The sequence below is a fragment of the Hipposideros armiger genome, unplaced genomic scaffold (assembly GCF_001890085.2).
Source record: "Hipposideros armiger isolate ML-2016 unplaced genomic scaffold, ASM189008v1 scaffold_194, whole genome shotgun sequence".
NCBI lineage: Eukaryota > Metazoa > Chordata > Mammalia > Chiroptera > Hipposideridae > Hipposideros > Hipposideros armiger.
In genome coordinates, this window is record NW_017731544.1 from 1564711 (window position 1) to 1592402 (window position 27692).

At 39.6% G+C, this 27692-nt stretch overlaps 1 protein-coding gene across 1 annotated transcript in view; it reads left to right on the forward strand.

The window, feature by feature from the left end:
- Nucleotides 1-27692, forward strand: part of ANO6 (anoctamin 6) — a 194864-nt gene that overhangs the window by 39394 nt on the left and 127778 nt on the right. Inside the window, exon 2 of the mRNA XM_019653066.1 lies at nucleotides 7272-7331. Within this exon, the coding sequence (XP_019508611.1) occupies nucleotides 7272-7331 (60 nt within the window). The remainder of the gene's footprint in view (nucleotides 1-7271; nucleotides 7332-27692) is intronic.

Consider the following 27692-nt stretch of genomic DNA (forward strand, 5'->3'; position numbering starts at 1 on the left):
AAATATGTCCACTGCTTGTTACACTTAGGAGCTCTCCTAACTTTTCTGTGAACGTGTATCTAACTTGTATTTGGCAGGACTGTGTGAAGAGGTGGGGCTGAGACATGAGCGTATCCAACTGAGAAGAGCGAGGGAGGGCAGGGCAGAGGGGAAGGGATTGTGGCTGAGGCTGACATGTCACAGGTAACATGCAGGCTGCCCAGCTGTGTGTATGCACCTCAGGAGCTATGGTTTGACCCATGCTTGAGGGCTGTACCCCATGTGCATGCTGACAGAGCTTGGCTTTCTCCTGGGAGATTCCAGACTTGGAAACTTGAAGCCCACTGTGAACTAAAAGTAGCCTTGGGGGAAAAAAAAAAAAAAGTATATTTATCATCTAAACAGAGACTCCTGGCCTGTTATCAGAGCAGGGAGATACCTTTGGATATCTTTAATCTTTCCTGTTCAGACTACAGATGAAGATTCTGAGGCTTGAAAAGTTAAGAAATGTGCTGAAGGAAACCAGTTGGGTAAACACAGAAGAGGGATTAAAAGTCATGTCTCTTGATTTATCTCGTGGTCACCCCATGACTTTGGCTTAGCCTTTGTTCTTCTGGCAGGAATTCTTTTCTTCTTTTCACTTTTAAATTCCTGATTTTGTACTCCGCTGTTTCGCTCTAAGATGTTATTCATCTTCAGTGTTGAATACATATGTGTGCTGGCTGATGTCTATCCATGGTCGTCACATTATGCTGATGTATTTGCTTGCCTTAGCCTGCCTTGGACCTTAGCCTACTAATCGGTTTGACAGCTGAAGGCTCTCTTTATCTCGGCCTCATTGATGATGGGAAAATTTCTGTTGACTCTGGCAAAAGTAATCAGTTATGTTTTATTTTGATTTCTTTGGATTAAGTAATGACTTCTTTTGTCCTCTTTGCCTTTTTTTGTGTTAGTCCCTTTGGGTTATTTTATTGGTTTTTTTTTTTTTAATTTTAAGAAGTAATACGCCCTCCAGTGATAATAGTAAATGTGGACGCCTGGTGCAGTACCAAAGAGTAAGCAGTTTTTAAATAGATCATTAATATTGAGAATAGGAATATTAGCACAGATTTCTGATGTATTCATTTCATGATGGCTAATAGATAACAGTAAAGCTTTCATGAATAAACACATATGTATTTATGTAAATATGTATATACTTTTTTATGAATAGTGAATCTTCCTTCTAAGGTCAAATTTTCAAAAAAAAATAGTTAGCATTGCTTTGTGTTAGACAATGTGCCATCATCTGTAGTAGAGCTTCCTATCTATATAGTGACTCTAAATATAAGACCATGGGCCTTCTGAGAATAATTAGAAAAAGGAACTTAAAAAGCAGAGCACCAAATATGGTCTGAGGCTGTCAGCCCCAATATGAAATGATGATTATGCGGTTTGAAAATCCTGTAGCTTAGATTCTAAATAATTTCTGGTACTCAGTATCTCAAAATAATTCACAGAGTTATGAGGTCCTTTCATTTATGAGAGAAAGGAAACAATTCCTCATTTATCTTAAGTCTTTTATGTTGGCAATTTCATCCTTAATTAAAAAGGCACTGGCATTTTCATTGTGAAAATGGTTTTCCTGGAGCCGAGTCCATTAATGCAGTGTTTCAAAACTGATTGGCATTAGCCTGGATAGTTATTTTTATACAAAAGCAACTTAAAAATTGATTTTGGAGTATCTTAATTTTAAAGATCATTTCAGGCACCTGTTCCTCCTGTGTTGGGTCTACTGTATTGAGGTATTAAGTTCTGGAGATCTAAGGAATAAATATAGCACACTCTACTTCCAAGAAAGATGGATAGGCACTGCCATTCTAGCTTAGGGACTTGAGGAAAGCCCAAAGGAACATACCCTGGGTCTGCACCTCACACTTGTTCTCTCACTCATTTTCTTTTACATCTTTCAGCATGGAATAAAAATAATAAATAATAATAGTTATAGTTTAAGTGCTTATTGTCAGGCCATGTGTTATGTCCAGTTTAGTATTTACAACAGCCCTATTAAATAAGTAGTATGATGCCCATTTGGTAGATTAGGAAGCTGAGACTTTTCACAACTAATCACTTGATAAACCTCCTGATGCTCCGTGATTAGTTGATTCCTGTCACTTCCCTGTCACCTCGGGTCCATTCTGTACATCATTGCTGGTTCTGTCCCTGTTCTTTATAACATTCTCATTCAGAAACACCCTAAAGACTCCACCCTGCATAGGGATAACACCCAAACTTCAGTATATACAGGTTGGCCCCACCTCATTAACCTTATATCCCCACAGCCTCCTTACAAGAACCTGCACTCCAGACCTACCCTAAGGTGACTTCTATACTGTGTAGTTTCCCACCTGTTTCCCCTGCCCCGCCATTGACAAATGCCTACTCTTTGCCATGCACTGTGTTAGGATCTTAGGTACCCAGTTCTTGTCTTATAACTTTATACTCAGTGGCAAGATAGACCTGGACATCAGTCACTCCTCCTTAACCTTTATGTACCTAATTCCAGATTGGTTTAGAGCTCTTGGCTTTGGTGAAACTTTTCCTAGCAATTCAAGGCAAAAGTGATTCTACCTTCCTCTGAATGCAGCCTGAGCTGGCTATCAAATGTTTATCTTGAAGTTTTGATCTTTTTTTCATGTGCTTAGATCTTAATCCACCTTTAGGTTATACACTCTATAGGCCAAGTCTGTGATTTTGATGTATCTTTGATCTCTGGACTCTAATATTTAAAGGGAAGATTGATTAATTTGTAAAAATCTATAAAATTTCATAAATAAAATTTTAGCCTCGGACTACCATACTTTTCATATATTGTATTGTGGTCTGAGACCACATATATTAAAATATATAAAAAAAAAACTTAGATTGGCATACAAATATGGCGAATCTTTTGTTTTTCTGGATTTTTAAACCCTGGCGCCAAGTCTTTTTTTATTCTCTCTGTAAATCAAATTAATATCACTGTGACACCTTCCTTTTCATTATCAGCACAGGAAGAAAGCCTTTTGAATATAAGCCAAGCCTTAAAAAGACGCTAATAAATAAAATATACTGGGCTCTAGTCCTTTGAGTTGTGGGATTTGTTAAAATTACCATAAAACATAAATGGCGTGAGCAATTAGAGTCCTGAATCAGGAGGTAGGAAACCTGTTCTAGTCCTGGCTCCATGTCACTTAACGGCGTGGTTCTGATTTAGTCAGAAGCACCACGAGCCCCAGTTTCTTCACCTATCAGATAAGGCCATCTGCATCATAGCAGACATAGTGGGTTTTGGGTACCTCTCTCCATGTTGTTAGCTGAATTTCATCCATATGAGTATGTTTATTTCTGTATTGTATTAGTTTGCTAGGGGAACTGTAACAAAATACCCACAGATGGGGTGGCTGAAACAACAGAAATGTATTTCCTCCCAGTTTTTGAGGCTGTAAGTCTAAGGTCAAGGTTTTGGCACTTTTGGTGCCTTCTGAGGCCTCTCTCCTTAGCTTGCAGATGCCACCGTCTCGCTGTGTTCTCACATGGTCTCTCCTCTGTGTGTGCACATCGCTGGTGTATTTGTGTCGATATTTCCTGTTCTTAAAAGCACACCAGTCAGATTGGATTACGGCCCATTCTAACTGCTTCATTGTAACTATCACCTCTTTAAAAGCCCTATCTCCAGCTGGCCGAGTGGCTCAGTTGGTTAAGAGCTCGCTCAAGAGTTTGAGCTCTGAGCAACAGCGGTTCGAGTCAGCCCGAGCTGAGCAGCCGTGAGCTGCCAACAGGTGGCGGGATGGCTCAGCTAAAAAAAAAAAAAAAAAAAAGAGACACAATTCATGAGGGCCGGCTGAGTGGCTCAGTTGGTTAAGAGCTCGCTCAAGAGTTTGAGCTCTGAGCAACAGCGGTTCGAGTCAGCCCGAGCTGAGCAGCCGTGAGCTGCCAACAGGTGGCGGGATGGCTCAGCTAAAAAAAAAAAAAAAGAGACACAATTCAGCCCATAACATCTACTTGAAATAACATTCCATTCTCTTAAATTATATATAGAGAAGCTAGTATTAAGAAGAAACCAAAAATAGCCTTCCACCCACTTAATGCCTATTATTAAAAAGGGGAGGGTGTAAGTACATGAAAAGATAATTTAAACTGTATTGAAAGGAGAGAGAATATTCTCCTGTCCCCCTCCTTCTACACTAAGGCAACTTCTTTCAATACATTTACACAAATGTTTGCTATACAGAGACCAGGTGTTTTGTTTTTTTTTTCCTTCACGTTTTAATGTATCATCATACAGAGTATAGATCTTTATCTGTATTGGCCTCCTTTAAAAGGCTACATACATAGTTTTCCATTGTGTATGTACCAGATTTTAATTTAACTAGTCACCTATTAATGGGCATTCAAGTTTCCAGATTCCCTCCCCCCACTCAATTATAAACAATAGAGTTGGAATCCTTGTGAAAACCCAAGAAGACCTATACAAACTGGCAACAGATATATGACAAAATGCTCCACTTCACTAGCTATTAGGGAAATGCAAATCAAAACCATAGTGAGTTACCACCTCAACACTTGTTAGAGGGGCTACTATCAACAAGACAAGTAATAACAAGTGTTGGAAAGGCTGTGGAGAAAAGGGAACCCTCATACACTGCTGGTGGGAACATCCATTGGTGCAGCCACTATGGAAAATAGTATGAAGGTTCCTCAAAAAATTAAAAATAGAATAACCATATGACCCAGTAATCCTCCTTCTAGGTATCGACTCCAAAAATCTGAAAACATTTATCCATAAAGAGATATATATATACACACACACACACACATACACACACATACTCCTATGTTCATTGCAGCATTATTTACAGTGGCCAAGACATGGAAACAACCAGTGTCTTTTGATAGCTGATTGGATAAAGAAGATGTGGTACATATATACAATGCAATATTACTCGGACATAAGAAACGACGAAATATTGTCATTTGCGACAACATGGATGGATCTTGAGATTATCATGTTAAGGGAAATAAATCAGACAGAAAAAATCGAGACCCATATGATTTCACTCACATGTGGGGTAAAAAACTGATAGCAACAAATGAACGAGACAAACAAAAACTCATAGAAGCAGACAACAGTTTAATGGTTACCAGAGGGTAAGGGGGGTAGGAAGGTGGTAGAAGAGGGTAAAAGGGGTCAAATATATGGTGATGGAAGGAGAACTGACTCTGGGTGGTGACCACACAATGCGATATATAGATGATGTATTATAGAATTGTACTCTTGAAACCTATATAATTTTACTAACCAGTATCACCCCAATAACTTTAACAAAAACTAAGGAAAAAAAAAAAACACGATGGAAAGAATAGTGATGAGCCATCTAATAAAAATAACTAGCCCCCATTTTGGTGAAGACAGCTTTTGTTTTTTACCTTTCTGTTTATTGTTTCTTACTAGAGGTGTTGTGAAAGGTATTTCAGCCTTCCTTACCTTCCAGTACCTGACCTTATGCTAGTACCTCTCTTTCCTGCATAATGTGAAAGGAGGGGCTTCCCTTGGCTGCATTAGGTCATCTCTGTACAGCAGTCCTTCTCTTCAGGAAGAAAAGTCTATTGAAATCATTAACAGGCTTAGACTATTTTTAGTTAAGTAAAACTTTTTTTTTTTTTTTTGGTAAGAATTGCTGTTTCCGTGCCCATGGCTGCACATGAATCCTTTCTGGCTGCGTCCACCCTTGGAGAGGGGCCAGCTTTCTAATGGAATGCGACCAGTCTTACTGCTAATCAAGATTTACAGTTGAGACCAGAATACTCAGCGCTCATTGGATTTGCAGGCCCTCTGGGCTAACAGTGCAGCTGAGATTAAGTGCAGTGTGGAAGCCCCAGCCCTGTTCTCCAGTCCCTCCCTCCTTCCCCAGGCCCAGCCTCTTAAGCCACAGGTATCATCTGGCAGTCTATCATAAAACGGTGCCATGGTGCAGATGTTCTTTTCTGAAGAATTACTTTATTTCTGACTCACTTTAGGAAATGAGGCGGTCTGTCAGAGGTGTTCTTCATTTCCAGACCCCCGGAGAGTTCATTTTCTCTTGGGATTTCTAACCACATGTGGGCAGTGCTTTATTTACCCAGATGTGAGAAATAACAGGAATGAACAGCCCTGTTTTAAAGCAGCCTTTGAGTTCCCTGCAGAATCCACAATGTGAAGGCCCAGAGGTAGCTTGTGCTCTTATTAATGTAAATATTTCTGAGGCTTTGGTTTCATGATGTTTGTGGACATGCTGTGTGTATGGGCTTTGGTGCAGGAAAAATATAATTTAGAAACAGATTTAAAAGGTAGTCTGGAGTGTTTCTAATTACTGTTTGTTTAGTTCACCATTGCCTAATAAGTGGATTTAAGTAACCTTGGGGGTAGGGAACGTAATGTTCATATTATAGTCAACCATGCAAATCAAATTCTAAATAAGTATTGCAGAGAACGCACCATGGAGTCATTTTATAGATGTGTTCCGTTGAATTCTAAATTTAGAACTGAAAGCATTTTGGAATGGGCTTTTTCTACCTGTCATTCACCAACATGAATTACACACATGTCCAAAATCAACCCTACTATATGGTACAGTCCCATTTAAAATCCGTCAGTGGACTTCGGCATTCAGTCCTCTTTTTAATTTGAAATAAGATCGAGAGAGAGAGAAACTTACGAGCTTCCCTTTCCTCCCTTTCCCCATCCTCCTGCAATAGGAAGTTGAAGTATCTAGTTGAAGTATGGAACAGTGATTCTCAACATTGGCTGCAACTTGGAATCAGCCTGGGAACTTTAAAACATACTGATGCCTGGGTCCCACCCCCAGAGATTCTGGTCTAATTGTTCAGAATGCAGCCTGCATGCCACAGAGGATGTTGTGCACTAAGGGTTGATAACCACAGACCTGGTTCTCAGCCCTGGTTGCATATTAGCATTACCGGGAAAGCTTTTGAAAGAAACACTGGTGCCCTACCAAGTGAAACCACATTTCTGGGGGAGGGAGGCAGTATTTTTAGAAAAGTCCTAGGTGATTCTTATGCACAGCAAGGGATAAGGTCAGCCGACATAATCTAACCATCCTATCTCACAGGCGAGGAAAAATGAGAACTGGAAAGTTCAGACGGCTTGCTCAGGTTGTTGGTGGAGGCAGGTCTGGAACCCAGGTCTGATGCCGCCAGCTGGCCTTGCTGATGGCCAACCCTGCCCTCTTAGATTGGTCTGTTGTGTTTATTAATGCCTCCTCATCCTTCAGGTGATGTTCCTGCCTTCAAGAGGCCTTTTCTCAGACCTCACACTCTCCCATCTAGTCCGGGTAAGATGCCCTTCCTTTATATTGAACTTACCTTTTTCCACTTGGATGGTCAACTCCAGGGCACAGAGCCTGTATCTTTGTTGTCCTTTGTGTTTCTTGCTGACATGTCATTAGGTCCCAGACAATATTTATTGATTTGAAGTTTCCTAACTTTTTATTCATCAATTAGTCCACATGGATTGCTAAAAAAAAAATAATAAAATAATAATAGTACTTTCCTATATGCTGGTTTCTGAAAATAGCTTCTGAAAGCAAAATTTCTTAACCTGTCAGCAGCCCCCTGTGTGGTTGGTCAAGAGCTCATCGACAAGGACTTCCCACCCCTGCCTTCCAGGGGAGACCATTTTAGCACAAAAAAATATGTTTATCAAGGGGATTTCGATGACAAAATAATGAAAAGAAGATTTCAGTGACTTTACATGTTGCCCCAGGTACTTAAAACAACCAGGGACTTTTGAATTACGTACCTAAAGTGTATATGACATAAACAAAAGGCAGCATGTGGCACTACCTTAGGACAGAAAAACTGTATGAAGAAAAATAATGCTATTTCATGAAAATGTGTTTTAAGGACTAAATTACTTGTTTATCATATTGCATATAGAACTCTGAGCAGTTGAGTTAAATCCTTTGGCTTTTCTGGATTAGTATGTTAAAGTCTTCAATTTATGTTAAACACTATTAATCTCTGTCACCCCACTTTACTTCAGGTCATGTTTGTCCAGTGTCTTCTTTTTATTTGAAAAATACTTTTGGATGTGCCGTATTTCTCTTTACACTTGTAGCTGTAACTGAGGTGTATTGCGGAAAGCAGGTTGCAGCCAGCATCTCTTTATTTTCCAGGTGGCCAGGAGGCCCCACATGTAGGGCTAACACAAAGGAGCTGTTTTCTTGTTTGGAGAATTAAAAGCTTTTGGAGCCAAGACTGCAAACAGGGTGGTGTAGTAGGGTAGATGTTAAGATGTTGCGGATAGGAGGGAATAATGACCACAGAGTGTGAGAAGTCATTCCGAAGTCTTCATAAGACTTGTAGGTGTATGCTTTATCATTGGAAGTCTTCATATTCCAGGTGAGTGGCCGTGTGGTAGCATGTAAGTAAAGCCACCGTTTATGAGAGGAAATCTTCCTAAAACAAATATTCTTAAAAATTTCAGGAGAAAGCGAAGTTATTTACCTGGAGATAAGTGTACAGCATTTTTAGATAAAAATAACTCTGCATGTAAGTCCCCAAATCATAAAACTCCTAGAAGAAAACAGGTGATAAGCTCCTTGATATAGGATTTGGCAATGATTTTTGAATTTGACAACAAAAGCAAAAATAAATAAGTGGGGCAGCATCACACTGAAGAGCTTCTGCACAGCAAAGGGAACCATCGACAAAATGAAAAGGCAACATACTAAATGGGAGAAAATATTCTCAAATCATACATCTAAGGGGCTAATATCCAAACTATATAAAGAACTCATACAACTCAATAGCAAAAAGAACAATGTGATTAAAAAAGGGCAGAAGATCTAAATAGACATTTTCCCAAAGAAGACCTACAGATGGCTAACAAGTACATGGAACAGTGCTCAGCATCATTAATCATAAAGGAGATGCAAATCAGAACTACAATGAGGTATTACCTCACGCCTGTTAGAATGGCTGTTATCAAAATGACAAAACTTAAGTGTTGGCGAGGATGTGGAGAACAGTGAACACTTATGCACCGTTGGTGGGAATGTAAATTGTTGCAGCCACTATGGAAAATAATTTGGAGGTTTCTCAAAAAATTAAAAATAGAACTACCATATCACTCAGCAATTCCCCTTTTGGGTATTTATTAAAGAAAAGGAAACACTTGCTAGAAAAGATATGTGCACCACCATATTCATTATAGCATTATTTACAATAGCTAAGATACGAGAAAAATGTAAGTGTCCATCAGTGGATGACTGGATAAAGAAATTATGGTATACATATACAATGGGATATTATTCAGTCATAAAAAAGAATGAAATCTTGCCATTTGCAACAACATGGATAGACCTTGAGGGTATTATGTTAAGTAAGTCAGAGAAAGACAAATACCATATGATCTCTTATATATGTGGATTCTGAAAACAACAAACCAAGCTTATAGATACAGAGAATAGATTGGTGGTTGTCAGAGGCAGGGGGTGGAGGGTTGGGAGAAATGGGTGAAGGAGGTATAAATTTATTTTTTAAATCTGCATTACAGATGTATAACATACCAACAAAATACCTTTGATTATGTTGTGGAATTAAGTGCAAAGTTTACATGACTTTTTTAAAGATAAAAGATGAAATTTTACAGAATCACCTCCTTCCAGTCTCTCCTTCACTGCTATTTGGATGAAAACTTAAGAAACCAATAAAAGTTTTTGCTGAGTAACCTACGTCTGTCGTACTGATTTCAGAGGTTCAGCAGTACATCCTGGACGAGAAGGAGAAGGAGGGAAAGGAAGGGTTATTGACTAAGGCTCCGTGTTTAGTGTTTTCACCCATGTCGTGCCGTGGGATCTGTATGACTACCCTGCACATTAGGACTTATTACCACCAGTGTTTACCTGTGAGGAGGTATATAGGCACCTGTCCACTAGGGAGCAAAGCCAACATTTGAATCCAGGCCTGTCTGATTCCAGAGTCCTTGTATTTTTCTGCCAGACGTGCCTCATGTCATGAGAGTGGAGAAGTCTCTAGAAGAGATTGTTATTAGCCATGAGTGTTTACCATAGTGGTAGAAGAACGCTGACTTTTGCTTCCCTTAGAGTTGTTATTTAACCCCAGTAAGTTAATATTTATAAACTTGTGTGAAACAGTTCCAAGCATTTTTCTCATAATGTCCTATACAATTCTGACTTTAAAATGGCATGTTATTATTTTAATATAATGGTCCTCAGAGAGTTCCACTGTATTTGTTGTCGTGATTTAAAAAGGAAGAAAGGAATAGTCAGCAATGGTCGAAAGACATAGAGCATCAGGTAGATTTTGTGACCTGTCTCTCAGACATCTTGCATTTGCCTTGGAGGAGGGAGCAGAGCAAAATGGCTGACAATTTGAGCTTTGCCCTGCAATTTCTGGGTTTGAGAATCCTGGCTCTCCTACCCACTACCTGTGTGACCTTGGGAAAGGGAAATTAGTCCCTTATTAGTAAGATGGGAACAATAATAACTGCATTGTCGTTTTAAGAATTGAATGACATGAGGCATAGAAAGAGCTTAGCACAATGTGTGATCTAAAGTTAGTGCTCAGTAAATATTTACCTATTCTTGGTGGACAAAAGCTAGATGCTCCGTGGCCTAGTGATCCTACTTCCAAGTATTAACCCAAGAGAAACGAAAACCCATGTTCACCTAAGACCTTTTAGCAAAAATTTAGAGAAGTTTTTTTCATAATAGATAAAACCTGGAAACAACTCAAGTGAGCATCAGTTGGTCTGTGGATAAACTGTGGTACATCCATACAATGGAATACTGTTCAGCGGCAAAAAGGAACAAGTTACTGATCCATGTAACACCATGGATAAATCTCAGAAGTATTACGCTAAGTAAAAGAAGCCAGATACCAAGGCTGCATACTATTTGACTCCATTTACATGACATTCTGAAAATGCAAATCTAGACACAGAAATCAGATCATTGCTAGCCAAGGACTGGAAGTGGGCGGAGGAGAGTGACTGCACAGGGGCGAGAGGACACTTGGGAGTGATGAAAATATTCTACATCTTCTTTGAGGTGGAGGTTACGATGATTGTATACATTTGTCAGAACACAGCGAACTTCAAAAGAGTGAGTTTTTGCTGTATACAAGTCAAACCTCAACAGACCTGATTTTTAAAAAAAGTCAGGTGCTGCAACCTGAACAAAGAATAGTGGAAGAAAAGGGGGTTAGAAACAATGAATAATCAGAAGTTTCAGAAACTGAAGCTGTTTTGCAGTTTTGGTGACTATATCCGATGGGAGGAGTGATCATTTTCTTCTCACAGGCTATGAGTTAGAAAGATGTGGAAACCAGTAGAATAGTTCTGTCCTGTGCTAACAGACCTGATTCTCTTGGCTGTGAGCACTGGTCTGCTTCCCATTTTCTAAGCCTACCCATTCGAGCTGTTTCTGTTTTGCAGACACAGGGCTCTCCTGGGTTGCTTCCTGGGAGAACCCTGAGGAAGGTCTTGCCTTGTGATAAGGCATTGATGGAAACAGCATTGGTGTTCTAGAAGAACTGAGGGTCACTTTTCCAGGTTACTGAGTAGTCCTGAGTATACTTATGGGGAAGGAATGTTATCTCAGAGCGTTGTTCATTCGTCATGAGTCACAGAGGCCCTGGACATTTTCTCAGGAAGCTCATGCTTGTCTCAGCAGCAGGGAGCACAGGTGACCACTCCCTCCTTCTTGAAATTCTTTCTTTGTTTGGCTTCTGTGATGCCACTCCATCTTGATTCTGCTCACAACTCGTTTTTTTCTCAGTCTCCCCTCTGGACCCTTCTCTTCCTATTCATGGCCTCTAAACTCTGAAGTGCCAAGAGGACTTTGTTCTCTGAACTCTTCCGCATCTCACTCACTTCTTAGGTGACCTCATTCATTTCCAGGGCCTTAAATACCATCTGTATATCGATGACTTCCACATACTTGTCTCCAGTCCCTGGCTCTCTCTTGCCTTTCAGTTGCCTGTTTAGGTCTCTCCATTTAGTTATCTAATAGACATCTCCAAGGTAACAGGTCCAAAACCAACTTCCTGAGTTGTTTTCTAAACCTGTACTTCTTCCATTGTTCCTCATCTCAGCAATGACTCCACCCTGTTGCTCAGTCCAAAACCTAAAGTTGTCCTCGATTCCTGGCTTTCTCTTACACCTCATATTTGATCCATTAGCACCTATCCCAAATCCACACACTCCTAACCTCCCAACCCACACCCAGGCCACCATCAAGCCCAGTCTTCTCGGGACTTCTGCAGTCGCTTCCTAAGCCATCTTCCTGTCTTCACTTGTGTACCTCATGGTCTGAGTTCTTATGACAACCACATGATTCTTCTCTGTTTTATACTACTCACAATGGCTTCTCTACGAACAGTATCAAGTCCAAACTCTTAGCCACGTACTGTAAGGCCCCTGATACCTCCCTGTCCCCATCTCTTCCCGCTCTGCCTGTCTCTTGAGGTACTCCAGCCACACCGGCCTCTCACTGGCCCTTAACATATCACCCCCCTGCCTGGAACACTTTTCTTTCTCCTTTCCACCTCCTCTCCCCCGTCAGCCCCTTCCTATCTAGGATTCTTGCTCCTCCACATCATGCACTTCTTCAAATGCTACCCCCTCAGAGCTGGCATCCCTGATTCACTTATTTAAAACATCACTGTTATTCTCTAGCCCCTTAACTTGCTTTGTATAACTTCAAAGTATATATCTCCACTCGAGATTGGTATGTATGTGTTTGTTTATTGCCTCTGTCCCCTGGTAGATCGTAAACTCCATAAGGACATTTTTCTGGTGCTCAGTAAGTATTTCTTGAACAACGGAAGGAATAAGGGCATTAATGATCTGGTACCCATTATATTAAAAATTGAAGAGTCGAACACCTGCCTAGACCCTAATACATCTCTTCCTCTCTCACCTCATTTCTCTGACTCCTTTTAAGGCAGAATTCCTAAAATGTTATCTAGATGTATTGTCGCTCTTAATTACTCATTTACTCTTCACTCTCTTACAATTTGATGTCTTTTTCCATCACTCCTATGAAATTTCTCAGGGTCATTCAAGGTCTCTATGTTGCTGCTTCCAATAGATACATTCCTATCCTATCTTACTGGGTCTCTGAGAAGATTTAAGCACAGTTTTCTATTATGTTCATGAAATTTCTTCCTAACTTGACTTTCTCCTGCCCTATTATCCATTCCTTGATCTTTTGCTGGCATTTCTTTCTTTTTTGGAACCTCTGAATTCTTCGGGGTGTGGCTTAGGCCCTCTTCTCGCTCTACGCACTCATCTATTCCCAGGGCTTTAAATACCATTAATGAACTTGTGGCTCCCCAATGTTACGAGGTCGGACAATTAAGTTCGCAAACTGTCCCACTGTGCACTTAACATGGTGGAAAGTTCACGAACTTAATTGTCCGACTATGTCCAAGACTGACTTCTGAGCTCCAGACCCTACATCTGACTGCCTCTTTGACTGCCCAAGGAGTAACTCTGGCTTCGCTTTCATATCCCATCTACTCGGACCTGCCTTTCCACATCCTGTCTTTGACATCTCAGTAAATAGTACCACCAAATCCTTCCAGTTTCCAACGTCAGAAACCTGGGTGTCATCCTTAATTTCTCTGCCATTGTCCCCTCTTCCTCTAGCACTCTTAGTTCTACCTTCAAAATATATTTTGAATTTGTCTTCTCTGTTTCCACTGGTACTATCTTAGACCAACTTTGTTGCGTGGATCTCAGCAGCATCTCATAACTGGTCTCTTGTGTCTGCTCTCACTATAGCAGAGTGCTCTGTCATGCTGACGCCACACACTGCTTACCTGTCTATTCATGCTGTAATATGGCGCCTGCCTCCTCTTCAACCTCATTTTGTTCCCCAGCCTCTCATCTTTTCACTACCTTTCCGTCACCCTGACCTTTGTTGATCATATCCTTGAGCACACCAAGATATTTTCTGCTTCAGAAACACTGGCTTGCTTAAAAGTTTAAAAATTCTGATTTTTCCCCCTGCTGGGCTATTTTCAGCTGATAGTAATTCAGCTCCAAAGCATACTTGGATTCATGTTCTCGATAGCTAGATGAAGTGTTAGTTTTAAGCCAGAAAAACAGGAGAGAGAATGGAGAATGAGGCCTATTTTTGTTTTCCCTTTTGCGCTCTGGCAGGGATGGACATCCTGGTAACACCCCACCAGGAAATGTGCCCTTCCCATGCAAGCCATGTGTGAGCAGATAATAGTCCTGTCTATATTTTCCCTCTCCTCCATGTTGCTCTTTCTCAGTTGGATGGAAAGACAGAGTGGACATTGCATGTCACTGTGGTTTTGACTGGTGGTGGGTTTATCACTAACCCAGTGTGCTCAGTTGTGGTTAGTATAATAATGAAGGAGAAAATGTCATCAGTGAACTCAGTGACCTCGTGGCTCAGAGACCGAGGCGCGGTTCCTTAGGGCAGCACTAAACAAGGTGAGTTGTACATTAGAGCCACCCCCGCCCTCGGTTACTAAAACAGAACCGCTGTGTGGTCGGGCTCAGGAATCGTTTTGTCACAGTCCCTCAGATTATTATGATACATTTGAGTCTTATACGGACCCACATCTCTACACCCTTTCTCCTCGTTCTTAGTAGATCCTCTTGCTTCTGACACCAAACAGGAAACGGAAGCCTTCAGGGGGCACTGCTGCAACTTCTTTCCTCTCCTTCCCTCAAAAAAAAAAAAAAAAAGTGTGTGTATAATGCATATGTAAATGTATTGGGTTCTCGGAAAAGTCATGACGCATTTTTGCAACGAAAAACGTAGAAAAAATACGTTATGACTTTTCTGACAACCCAGTCTATTTCCCCTCATCTTTGCTTTTCTGATTAAGGTTAACCCCTCTACCTATGCCTCTCTCCATCAGTGATCCCTCCTATGTATTTTTCTTTCACTCTTTTCCATCAACATGTGTGTGCATGAATATGTAATGTATGTAATATGAATGCATGTTTCATTTTATAAAGCAAGGCACAACAAAAATATACCTTCCTCAACTCTGTGGCCATCCTAGGTTCTGCCGTGTCTCATTCATTCATTCATTAATTCCATATTTATTAGGGTCAACTATGTACAAAGACCTTGCTAGGCACTGAGATTCTACAGCAGACTAATAGACAAACCCAGTTCTCGTATGCTTTTTAACCATACTACATTTAAATTTATCTAATTGTCCCCCATTACAGAAAAAACGCGAATGCCTATTGTCATAAATTTGAAAGTAGCTTCCTAATGAGAAGCCACTAAAAGGTTTAAAGCAGAAAATTACTGGGTCAGAATTTTATTTTCAAAGGTCACTTTGGCTGCTGAAGGGAGAAAGGACTGGAAGCGGGTGGGAGTTGCTGGTGGTGATCCGTGAGTAGATTAGTGCTATAGTCCAGAACGGGGTTACTGGGGGCTCGGCAGCGTTAAGATGGAAAGAGGAAAACAGAACCAAGAAATATTCAGCACCATGAGATGGTGAATGTTTGGCTGTGGGATGAGAGAGTGAGGGGCATCCAGGATGATACCCAGGTTTCTGGCTTGACCAGCTGAATAGATGGTAGTGCCATTTACTGAGACAAGACATAATGGAGAAAGAGTAGCAGGGTGTGTGTGTGTGTGTGTGTGTGTGTGTGTGTGTGTGTGTGTGTGTGTGTGTGTGTGTGTGTGTGTGTGTGTGTGTGTGTGAACATGAGTCCTGTGTGCACACTGAGCCTGAGATGCCTGGGAGGTTTCCAAGTAGAGGAGTCACATAGGCAGTTGGGTGTATGAATCTGGAGTTCAGAAGAGACATCTGAAATAAAGTGGTGCATTTGGAACTGTTAGCCTAAAGGTGTTAACAGATGCCATGGGATAGATTACAGAGGAGTGGACCTCAGGTGTAGTCCTGAGTATTTTCAGAAGTAAACTCCAGTCAGGAGAAGGCACCAGTAGAAGAGACCAGAGAGATGGAAGAAACTCTTAAGAGCAGGAAAGCAAGAAAAGACAGTCTTCAAAAGCCACGTTTAGCTGTGTCAAAAATGGTTGCTATGTCAAATAAGCCAAAAATGTAAAATGGACGTTAGGTTTAGCAGTGTTCAAGTCGTGGGTGACCTCAAGCAGAACCAGGTGGTGGGTGGTAGAGACTGAATCCCCATTGGAGAGGTGCCAGCTTACCTAGAGCCCTGGTGGTAAGGATTTTGGACTATTGTCATAATGCAATAGATACAGTGGACAAGGCCGATAGTTACTATTTTTCCTTTTTATGATAGCCTCTTATCTTTATTGTTTTATTCTGATTACTGAAGCAGTATGTACTTATTGTAAAAGTTTTAAACATTAAAAATATGACTGAGAATAATCTCCAAAATCCCATTCCCTCATATATAACCACGGTTAACAATTTGAGGCATATCCTTCCAGATTTTTCTGTGCACATTACCACATTACCATACACACGCGTTTACACATTTACTTTATAAATCTTGGGTTTATTGCCAGATAGTCTGTAAAAGCTTGTATTTTCTCTGTATGTTTTAGACATCTCACTACATAAGCAGATGTATTGTATTTTCTTGTGCTGTTGTATATTCTCTGGACATTTTAGTTTTATCTAGACATTTTAGTCCTCTCACATAATGCTACCCTGAGCATACCTGTGCGTGTTTACTCGTGCATTTCTTTCATATGCGTGCAGGAATTTCTGTGGGGCAAGTTCCAAAGGGGCATTTCAGGGCCAAAGGGAGTAAGGACACATCTGACATTTTGTTGCTGCTGCAGTGCTCAAGGAGAGGGTTTTTTGTTTTTTTGTTTTTTTAAATGGAAGAACTTTGAGCCTGAAAAATGTCAATGAGGGGCAAATAAAGAGTAGGTTCCTTGAGAAGAGGACAGTACAGTCTAAGCAGTTGAAGGCTCTCCACCATCTAGCCAGAGCAAAACACAGTTTCTCCAGCCTCGGCTTGTAGGATGTGTGGGTTCCATGTGTTTCCAGACCCTCCTGCTGTGGTAAGAGAAGTTAATGGAGAACACTTACAAATAGTTTCCTTTTTGTTTTCCTTCATAATTTACTAAATAAAGCATCTATTAGTGTCTGATCTAAGAATGTAAAATGATTCTGTATCAATGTAAATAAGATTACCTACTGCAAAAAGAAAAAAAAAAGAGTAGGTTGAAGTCACAAGGAAAAAGTGCTGAATATTTGTTCTACAGTCAGAAGGCCAGTGGGAGTGGAAACCAAGGCGTGAGAGGAGGAGGCTTTGGGTTGAGGAGGGTAGATAGGAAAGGGGGCAGGGTCCTCAGTCCCTGCTGCGTCCCCAGAGCTTTGCCCAGTGCTGGCACGTGGCAGGCACTCAACAAACACTGGTTGAATGATTAAACAAATGGAGTTTGGTTGATATGGCAATGGAATTTAATAATGTTTCTGTCTGAAAGCATCAAGTTTTCCACTCTCTCTATACAAAATAAAAGATTATTTCCCACTGAACCTCGTGAAGGAGGAGATGAAGGTTTGAAAGGTCCTTCTTGCTTAGTGAGCTCGGTTGCTCAGGTCAGACAGGACTCCTAGTCTAGGCATCCCTTCCTGTCTCCCCAGTCAGCCTGTAAGGCCTGTCGATTCTAAGACCTTCAAATGACACTGCACTCCATCTATTCCTCCTCATTCCCGCTGCCACCATCATTGTTAGTTTCTGCCTGGATTTTATCAGAGCAGCCTCTTCAGTGGTTTCTTATTTCTCTTGTGTATCGCTCAGGTCTTTCTTCTTCACATCCCCGGCCCTATTGCAGGTATCTTTTCTTCCTGGGTAGTAGTCACTTGTATATTTACTTACCTAAAGTCTTCACGTGCAAATGTCTCAGTGGCCATTTTTACTTCTCTAACACCTACTGGTGTGCTTAGCTCATATTGCAAGCTAAAAAAATTATAGGTGTTATTATATGCCGCAAAGTCTGATGCTTATATAAACTTGGTACATGAAAAGGAAGGACAAGAACAAAAGCAGGCATAAGATCCGCTCACAAAGGACCACAAACTTAAGACATTTGATCCCAGAGCAAACTTCAGGATTGTTACTCACTCCCTAGCAAGAGGCCATCTGAATCAAGTGTAATTTATATTATTTTTGTAATTAGCATGTTAAGTGCATATTTTGAGAAAATTTAAATACCTTGCGTCTCTCAGGTGATTTAGCTATAGTCAGATAATCTGTTTATTTTTATCTTATTTATTTCATTTTTAAAAATTTTATTGGGGAACAGTGTGTTTTTCCAGGACCCATCAGCTCCAAATCAAGTAGTTGTTTCAATCTAGTTGCAGAGAGTGCAGCTCCTTGGCCCATATGGGAATCGAACCGGCAACCTTGGTGTTGTGAGCCTACACTCCAACCATCTGAGCTAACCAGCTGCCCCAATCTGTTTATTTTTAAAGTTTCTGTTAAATAACTATACTTGCGGTATTTTCTAGAGTAAAAATACCCGAACCTTCTTAGCTGCCTCTGGCTAGCTGGAGGATAATCACATGATTAAAGTCTCTGATGGGATTCTAAAAGAAATGGCCTTCCCACCCGTTAAATAAAGAGCTCCTAAGTTGGAATGGAATGTTCCCAGCTGAGTCGGCCTGCTTCCCCTGCACCACCACATCCCGTCCCCATCTACTGGGAGAGTGAGTACTAGGAGGTCCTTACCAGCTGGCAACTGAACTGATATTTCCAGTTACATAATCAAAGTCTAGTGAAAGAAGAAACGCAAGGAGTTGGCTGTTTTTCTGTGGAGCAAACGGCATGGGTTCAGACTTTCTAAAGCATTCTATTGGCCGCTGAGAAATGCTGTGGTTGGGAGACTGTGAGAGTCATTTACATCCCAGGGACAGTCTGGAGAGGTGCTTGCTGTGAGGGTTGCAGTCTCGTAGAAAGAGATCAGCACCCCGGGCACGGGGCCAGATGCTTCTTGCTGGGACTCCTCCGTCCCCAGCCAGGTCTAAATTTCCCTCCACCTATTCATACACAGTTGCTGTCTGTCCTCAGCAGTTCGGATGGCCGTGGCCCTAACCACTCCGTTAGCAGAAGTGAGTGACTGGGGCAGATCTGGGTGCCCCACTTCTGAACAGTCTCCTGAGGCTATTGAGCTACTGAAAGGAGAACACGGAAGAGCAGGAGGCGTGGCTGCCAGGGTTGCACTTGACACATGGGATTTCCACTGAGCAGAGGCAGTACAGTGGGCAGTAACTGAACATAGGCATTCAGTTCTGTTTAGCCTAAAATTGTATCCTGAACTACTACAACTGATTTATTTGGAAGGAAATTTTTTGTCATCTCAGTCTTTGATTTAACTGGTGGCTTAAAAAAATGTGCCCATACATTCAAAATTGAAGTGTTGGGCGTGATTTAGAAATATCTAAAGAGCAATGCAGTAGAGAATGTGAAAGTGGGATTTATATGTTTCTTGAATTCTCTTCATTTTCAGTATTAGACTGAGTTTATACATACTTGCCTAATTTTTGTCATCACAGAACATTTAATAAGCTGCATCAACCTCTTTATTTTTTTATGTACTCCACAGTCTGTGTACCCTTTTTAAAAAATGAAAAGCACTTCAGGAAGGTTCCAACATACCATTTTTCCTTCTTATTATGTATTACTTGTAGTTCACACTTATCTAGTGTGTACTATGTGTAGGTACCGTGCTAAACGCTCCCCCTGCCACAACTCATTTCATCTTTGAAACGTCCCTGAGGGGAAGTACTCTTTTTCAGATACAGACACGGGGACAAGGGTTGAATAAGCTGCCCAAGGTCGCATAGTTAGGAAGCGTCTGTCTGACTCTTAGCAGCCAGCCCTATAGAAGGCTCTCCTTCAGCAGATAATTATGGAGTGTCTAACGTGGCCCAGGCGCTATTCTAGGTGCTTGGGATTCAGCTACAAACCAGGTGAAATCTCTGCCTGCGTGGAACTCACATATTATATAATAATTATTAATTCAGTGCTGAGGTACAGCAGAGAAAGGTGACAGAGAATGGCAGCTTTGTTCTGAGGCTAAGTTAGGATTTCAGGGACGACCTCTCTAAGGCAGGGATATTGAACAGAGACCTAAATAATGTAAGAGAGCAAGCCACCTGAGACCAAGAAGCAGTGTCATATAGTGGGTACAAGCATAGCCAGCCTATGGGCTCCTGAATCAAATTCTGATCCTCCAGCTCATTAGCTGTGTGATCTTGGGCAAAATACTTGACTTCTCTGTTCCTCTTAACTGGTGATGTAAAGCTAACGATAACGCTTGTGTTTACCCTATAGGGTCATTGCGAGGATGAAATGGGTTCATATGTGAAAAGAATTTAGATATAGAACAGGCACTAGAATTTGTTGAGCACGCTTAACGTATTAGTTTAAGTGCTAGTTTTTATTACCTAGGCCCTATGGCGTGGTGAGAAGTAAGTAGCTAGCTTCTGGGTAGATTTTTAAAATTCAGCTGCCTGGATTTATTGAAGAATTGGATATGGGAATATGAGGGAAAGGAGTCAGGGCTTATTCCAGGAATTTTGGTCTGATTAATTTGGTGGATTTGGGGGCCATTTCCAAAATGGGGGAGACTCGGGGGGTGTAATACATTTCAGTGGCATTGATTACATTCTCATTATTGTTCAAGTCTCACTACCATCCATCTCTAAAACTTTTCCATCTAGTAGAACTGCAACTGTGCCCATTAAACAACTCTCCATTATTCCCTCCCCCCAGCCCCTGGCAACCATTCTCTTTTCTGTCTCTATGAATTTGACTACTTTAGGGATCTCATATTAGCGGAATCATACAGAGTTTTCCCCATTTTTACTGACTTATTTCACTTAGCATAATGTCCTCAGGATTCATCTGTGTTGTAGCATGTGTCAGAATTTCCTTTTGAAGGCTAACCAATATTCCATTGTATGTTTTGTTTGTCCATTGATGGAAACTTGGATTGCTGCCACCTTTTGGTTGTTGTGAGTAATGTTGTTGTGAATAATGTTGCTATAAACATGGATGTGAAAATATTTGTTCGAGTTCCTCTTTTTCCTTCTTTTGAGTATATACCATATCATTTAATAATCTACTTTTTCATGTTGAAATACATTGTTATAATTTTCCATGTCATAAATATTCCTCTACAAAAGTGGGTTTTTTTTTTAAGATTTTTATTGGGGAATCGGGGAAGGGGAACAGGCAAGTTGCTGTCCTTTTGTTCTTCAGTCTAGTTGTGGAGGATGTTGCTTCATTGGCCCATGTTGGTATTATCATTGAGCTCTTCCTGGCTGAGGCAGTCTCTCTCCGGCCATTGGATGGCTGCTCATGGTGGCTCTTGGCAGCTCACGCTGGCTGCCGGCCCCTCACGGTAGCTTACGGCAGCCCACTGCTGCCCCACTGCAGCCTAGCCATCACCGGCGACTCATGGCAGCCCAGCTCCAGGTCAAGCTGTTGTTCACCATCTTAGCTGTAGAGGGCGCAGCATCACTGGCCCTCATGTGGGATCCAAACCGGGGCCCTGCTGTTCAGAGCTGGTGTCCCAAGACAACTCTTAACCAGTGCACCACTTGGCTGACCCTACAAAATTATTTTTAGTGACTGCATTACATGCTATCATATAGCTGTATCCTAATTGATTTAAGCAAGCAAGTATTGTTTCCTAGAAATAGAATTTATAAGATTAAAAGGTATAATGAATAAATATTAAAGCTTTTCCTACATTTTCCAAGTTCGTATTTTTGACTGCAAAATAGGATTGTGTTTGAGTAAGGAGTGCTGTCCCAGACTTTACTAAGGGTGCATAGTAGTACACAATATGTACATGAGAGAGTTATTTTCTTTTTGAATTCTGAAAAATTGAAAATTGTGAAACACAAAGGTTTTGGCATCAAAGGTGTTAGATAAGGGAATGTGAACTTACTTTTTTTTCCCCCTTGTGTTTGTATGTTCTTATCCTTCCTAGACTTCAAACATTAATTTTGAAATCAGTCCTACTCTTGATAGTCAAGCATGGAGTTATGACTCAAATGTGTTCTGAGTTTAAAGACAATAGGAATTTAAGAGTGGTGTCTTCTTTCATCCCCAGGATGAACATAATCACTGTAATCTGGGAACTGATAGCTCGGTGACTAAAACGAAGTTTCAGCTGAGTCATAGCCAACTGCAAACTTGGTGTGGTATTCAGCTTAGGACCCCTGAAAGTCTTAGGAGACCTGAACCAGTTGGGCTGTGAAGAGATAGTGATAGCTTTCCAAGATATTGTTGGAAGATATTTCTATAATTAATACCATTTGTCTTTTATAGAACATTGACTGTCTTAGCCAAGCTTTAAAAAAACAACTCCAAATTTGGTCAAATAAAATCACCCTTTAGTTCTATGATCGATTATTGTTAATGTTATTAAATCTAAATTTTAAAAAATATGTTTATTAAAATGGTTAGGATTGCAGAAATGGAAAAGTTGATTCTAATTCCCATGGAATTGCAAGGGCCCCGGTTAGCCAAAACAATTTTGAAAAAGAACAAAATCAGAAGAGCACATCTCCTGATTTCAAAACTTACTACAAAACCACAGTAATTAGAAGAGTGTAAGACTGTCATATAGACCAATAGAATAGTATTGAGAGTCTAGAAACAAATCTAAATATCTACGGCCAATTGATTTTTGCAAAGAATACCAAGTACACTCAATGAAAAAAGAAGAGTCTTATTAACAAATGGTGTTGTGACATTTGGATTTCCACATTACAAAAAGAATGAAGTTGGATCTCTGTCTCACATCAAAAACAAAAATTAACTCAAAACGGATCAACAATCTAAATATATGACCAAAAACTATAAAACTCTTAAAAGAAAATATAGAAGTAAAACTTCATGACAATTGAATTGGACAATGATTCTTAGCTATATAAGCAACAACAACCACCAAAAATAAATACACTGGACTTTATCAAAATTAAAAACTTTTGTTCATCAAAGGACATTATCAAAGAAATGAAAAGATACCTAGTAGTGGGAAAAATATTTGGAAATAATATATCTAATAAGGCTTTAATATCCAGAATATACAAAGAACTCCTACAACTCAACAAAAAAACATCCCAGTTGAAAAAATGGGCAGAGGATTTGGGTAGACATTTCTTCAAAGAAGACACGTAAATGGCCAATAACACATGAAAAGATTCTCAACATAATTTGTCATTAGGAGAATGCAAATCAAAATCATAACACCACTTCACACCTACTAGAACTGCTAGAATTAAAGGGGAAAATAACAAGTGTTGACAAGGATGTGGAGAAGTTGACTCTCTCATACATTGCTAATGGGAATGTAGAATGTTGCAGCCACTGTGGAAAATAATTTGGCAGTTCCTCAAAAAGCTGAATATAAAAATTATATGACCTAGGTCATATAGTAATTTTTATATTTACTATATACTCATAGGTATATACCCCAAAGAATTGAAAACAGGAACTCATAGAGATACTTGTATGACACTGTTCATTTCAGCATTATCAACAGTAGCCAAAAGATGAAAACAACCTGTGTCCATCAGCAGATGAATGGATAAATAAAAGGTGGTATATGCATACAATGGAATATTATTCAGTCATTAAAAGAAATAATACATACTACAACATAGATGAACCTTGACATCATTGTGCTAAGTGAAATAAGCCAGAAACAAAAGGAAAAATATTGTTTGATCCAACTTATATGAAATATTTTAGAATAGACAAATTCATAGAGACAGAAAACAGATGAAAGGTTATCATGGACTGGAGGGATGGGGAAATGGGGAGTTATTGCTTATTGAATTACAGAGTCTCTGAGGTGATAAAAATTGTTTGGAAGTAGTTGCACAGCATCATGAATGAAACTCATGCCACCAAATTGTCCACTTAAAAGTGGTTAAAATGGCAAAATTTTATGTTATATGTAAGTTACCACAAGGAAAAAGTTGTTTGTTTGTTTGTTTGTTTGTTTTTAAGATGGCAAAGGTACTAATGGATTCAGTTGGAAACCAATAGGTTTGTGATACGCATTGGGCTTTTCTATAAAGGCATTAGCTAATGTGGTTGGGATGTGAGAATGAATAATGTGATGGTTCCCAGCTCTTCAAAAGGAGACACGTTTAACTTCTAGGCACATTTTTTAGAGCTGAATTATTGAGGAAAGGAGAGGATTGTGGGGATAGGAAAAGGCAGTGCATAACAAGAGCTGAAACAACACTAAACATCACTGGAAATGTAATAAGATGGAGATAATTGTGTTTACCGGAAATCTTCTTGGGGATAGTGTTGTTATTGGTGGATGGAAGAAATTCTTAGAGTAACCACTTAGGATAGGGCTGGAAGGGTGAGATGCCCAAGGGACTCACTGAACTGTCGCCCTTTGGTTCTGCTGTGTGGAGACTTTTGTGCTTGGGTAGGAGCATGTGTCTGTTTGATGTGTGTGGGAACAGTGGTCAGGGTGGAGGAAAAATTGAGCCCCTCCTTTTTGTAAATAGTATCCAAATATTTGTAGAATATTATTGTGAAGGGACACTATTGTTAGCCTCCTTTGTGTGTGTGGACATATCTCAGTGTGGCCCACTAGAATAGGTTTCTGGAAGTATAAAAACTTCCTTATTACTATATGGGTAATTATTAATCAGTTGCATTCTGAGGAACTAAAGAACACGAGTAACTTTTCTAGAGTGACAAAGAGCACTTTTGTCTTTCTCAAATGGGAAAAACAGAGAACTCTAATGGAAATCATCAACTTGAAATTTGCATTCCAGAAATGATTAGAGGAGAAAGCCTCTTTTTCTTTTCTTTTTTTTTTCCATTTAAATATTACAGTCATTGAATTTATATGCCAGCAACAAGCTGGGGTCAGAGATTGATCCATACAGATTCAGAAAAGAGGAAACATTTCCTGATTCACATTTCTTTTTATTGAAAGTAGTAGACAAGAGTGCTTAGGACATTGAAGTCATTAAAAAATGCTGAATTAATGTTATCTTTTTTATGTTTTAACTTATTATTCAAAAGGGGAATGAATGGCAGGGATAGTCAAGGTAAAAAATAGCGCCTAACAAGATTAAGGATGCCCAAATTTATTAAAGATTGAGGTAAAAAAGTAATATGAGCCAATATATATATATAGTTATATATATATATAGTTATATATATATAACTATATATATATATATATATAACAGTTTTCCAGTCACTTTTATATATGTCAGTTAATTTATTCTCCACAATGGCCTTCTGATGTAGGTATTATAATCTGCATTTTATGGATGAGGAAACTGAGAAATAGAGTTAAGTGATGTGCCTGAAGCCACAGGATTATACTGTGTAGAGGTCTTATAATTCCAGTCCATTGCCCTGTGTGGTAAAACACAGCTGTCTGAGCCTTGCAAAAAACTCTCTGGTCTTTGTGTTTTATGTTTCATTATTCTTCTCATTAATATTGACTCTTTGGCCCCATTTTAGAATTCAGAATCATGTTTAACATTATAAGGCCTATAATCTGCAGGTTTACAACCTCTCAATAATACGTGAAATAGGTTTTTTTCCTATTCTCACCAAAATGCAGTAGATCCTGCTAAACTAAGGCCAGAGAAAGAGATATTGGAACCTGGAGACCAATATCACAGGATGACGTAGGACCTGAGGGGTACACTCAGCTGTAAGTGACATGGGGAGTGAGACTGGGCAGACCCACATAATATCTGGAAATTATGGATGGACAGGAAATTGTGGCTCAGGTGTGTGGTTTCTTTAAGAATGGTGGTTGGCAGGTACTGGCATCCAAGTCAAACATCAGGTGTGTGTATGCTGAGACCAGTTTTCAGAGACTTATAGGAGAAGAGAGTTTCAGATACAGGACTGCCTGGCACATCATTAGACATCTGCCCAACCTGGATATGTGAATACTCATACATCCTCATTCCTAAGGTGATACGGGCCATCCCTTGGACATTTCTTTAGTTGTACATTTGCTAGGTCATGGAATTCCTGAGGACAGCTTCTATACTTCCTTCATCTTGGCATTTGTACTCCTATCACCTAACTCCATCCTTGGCCCATGAATGTCTTTAGCCATTTGCCAGAATATTGTATCTATTTATTTATTTTGTGGAGCTTTTCCGCTAGCTCTTCTACTTGTGACCGTTATATCAATAAATTCCACTGCATTGTTCTATCATTATTTGTTTTTCAAGATATGTTACCTGTTGTTAATTTTTTTTAACTTAATTTTTTTTAAACTTATACTTACAATACTATCTTAATTCCTTATCAACTTATATTTAGCATCAAGGACCCCTTGGTATTATTCACAGCAGCTCAAAAGACAAATTATTGTATTGAAAAAGTTTGGAATTGGACAGATGCAGATTCCTATTATGTCTCTTCTAGTGGTTGAGACTTCAGGCAACTAATAACCTTGAATTTTTCATCATCCATGAAAACAAGGATGCAAACAGAATTAGATAAAATCAGACATTTGAAAGTGCCAGGCACAAAAAAACACATTCAGGAAATTTGTGTTTACATTTTTTTATATCTCTGGGTCTGTGTACATAAACTTATATTTATATAGTGCTGTATTTTTTTACAACATGCTTTTGACCTGTCATTTGTATCCTTTGCACAACCCCATCAGATAACCAGGGAGAGTAATTTTATTACCAGCTTCAGATAAATAAACTGAGGATAAGTTATTACCTTGGATCAAGCAGCTAAGTTGCAGAATCCCGACTTGAACAGTCAATCCCCTTAAGCCATACCCAGTGCCTTTTGCACCAGGCCCCAGTCTGTTTTTACCTGCTGCCCCTCATATATTCACTGTATCTCTGACCATTTCATTGGCAACCAACCACCATAGTAAATACGTCAGCTGGACCCAGCCACCTCCATGCTGGTGCTATAAGTTAGATAAAATGTGGATGCGTAATTCTGATTACTTTTATTGCTAGGGCACTTTGGTATTTACCCATGAATTTCCTGAAAGGTCATTTTGTGTTTTCTGATGAATAATAGATTGTTTAAGTTGTAAAATTATAGATAATGGCTTTTTTTAATTGGCCAGTTTCTGATATAAACTAGGCGATGAATGTTTGTTGAACCTGACTTTCAGTTGAGCTTTCATTGTGCTTCTATACAAAATTCCATTGAGATGTCAATACCAAAGATTTTTCATCATATTATAATAGGATAATTAGTTTTCAGTTCTCTAATCAGCTTTTGGATGAACAGATAACATAGAGGTCTCGAATACTTTTTTATATTCCAAGTGCCAAAGTGAAATGAACTAATCATGATACCTAACTCATCGTGGTACCTTGGTTGTATAAAGGAATACATTGTGACAGTAGTAAAGTTACATTTCAAAATATTACATTTTAAAACATGATTTATAGGAAGAAGGAAATAAAATTAACATTTTTACCTTTTTAGAGTGTTTTTTCTTGATTATGCCCCCATTTTAATAAAAAGCCCTCAAAGTGTCACCTTGATTTTGACTATTTTATTTTTGCTGAGAAATGAACCTTTTCAGTTATATTAGATGATCAGAAATGAAAACATCCAACAGTAACTGGAGCCTTTCAGTAGTGGAAGTATAATTACCATATTAGCATCATAAATCAATATTATATTAGGTCATGAGAGCAGCGGCTACAGCTTTGTC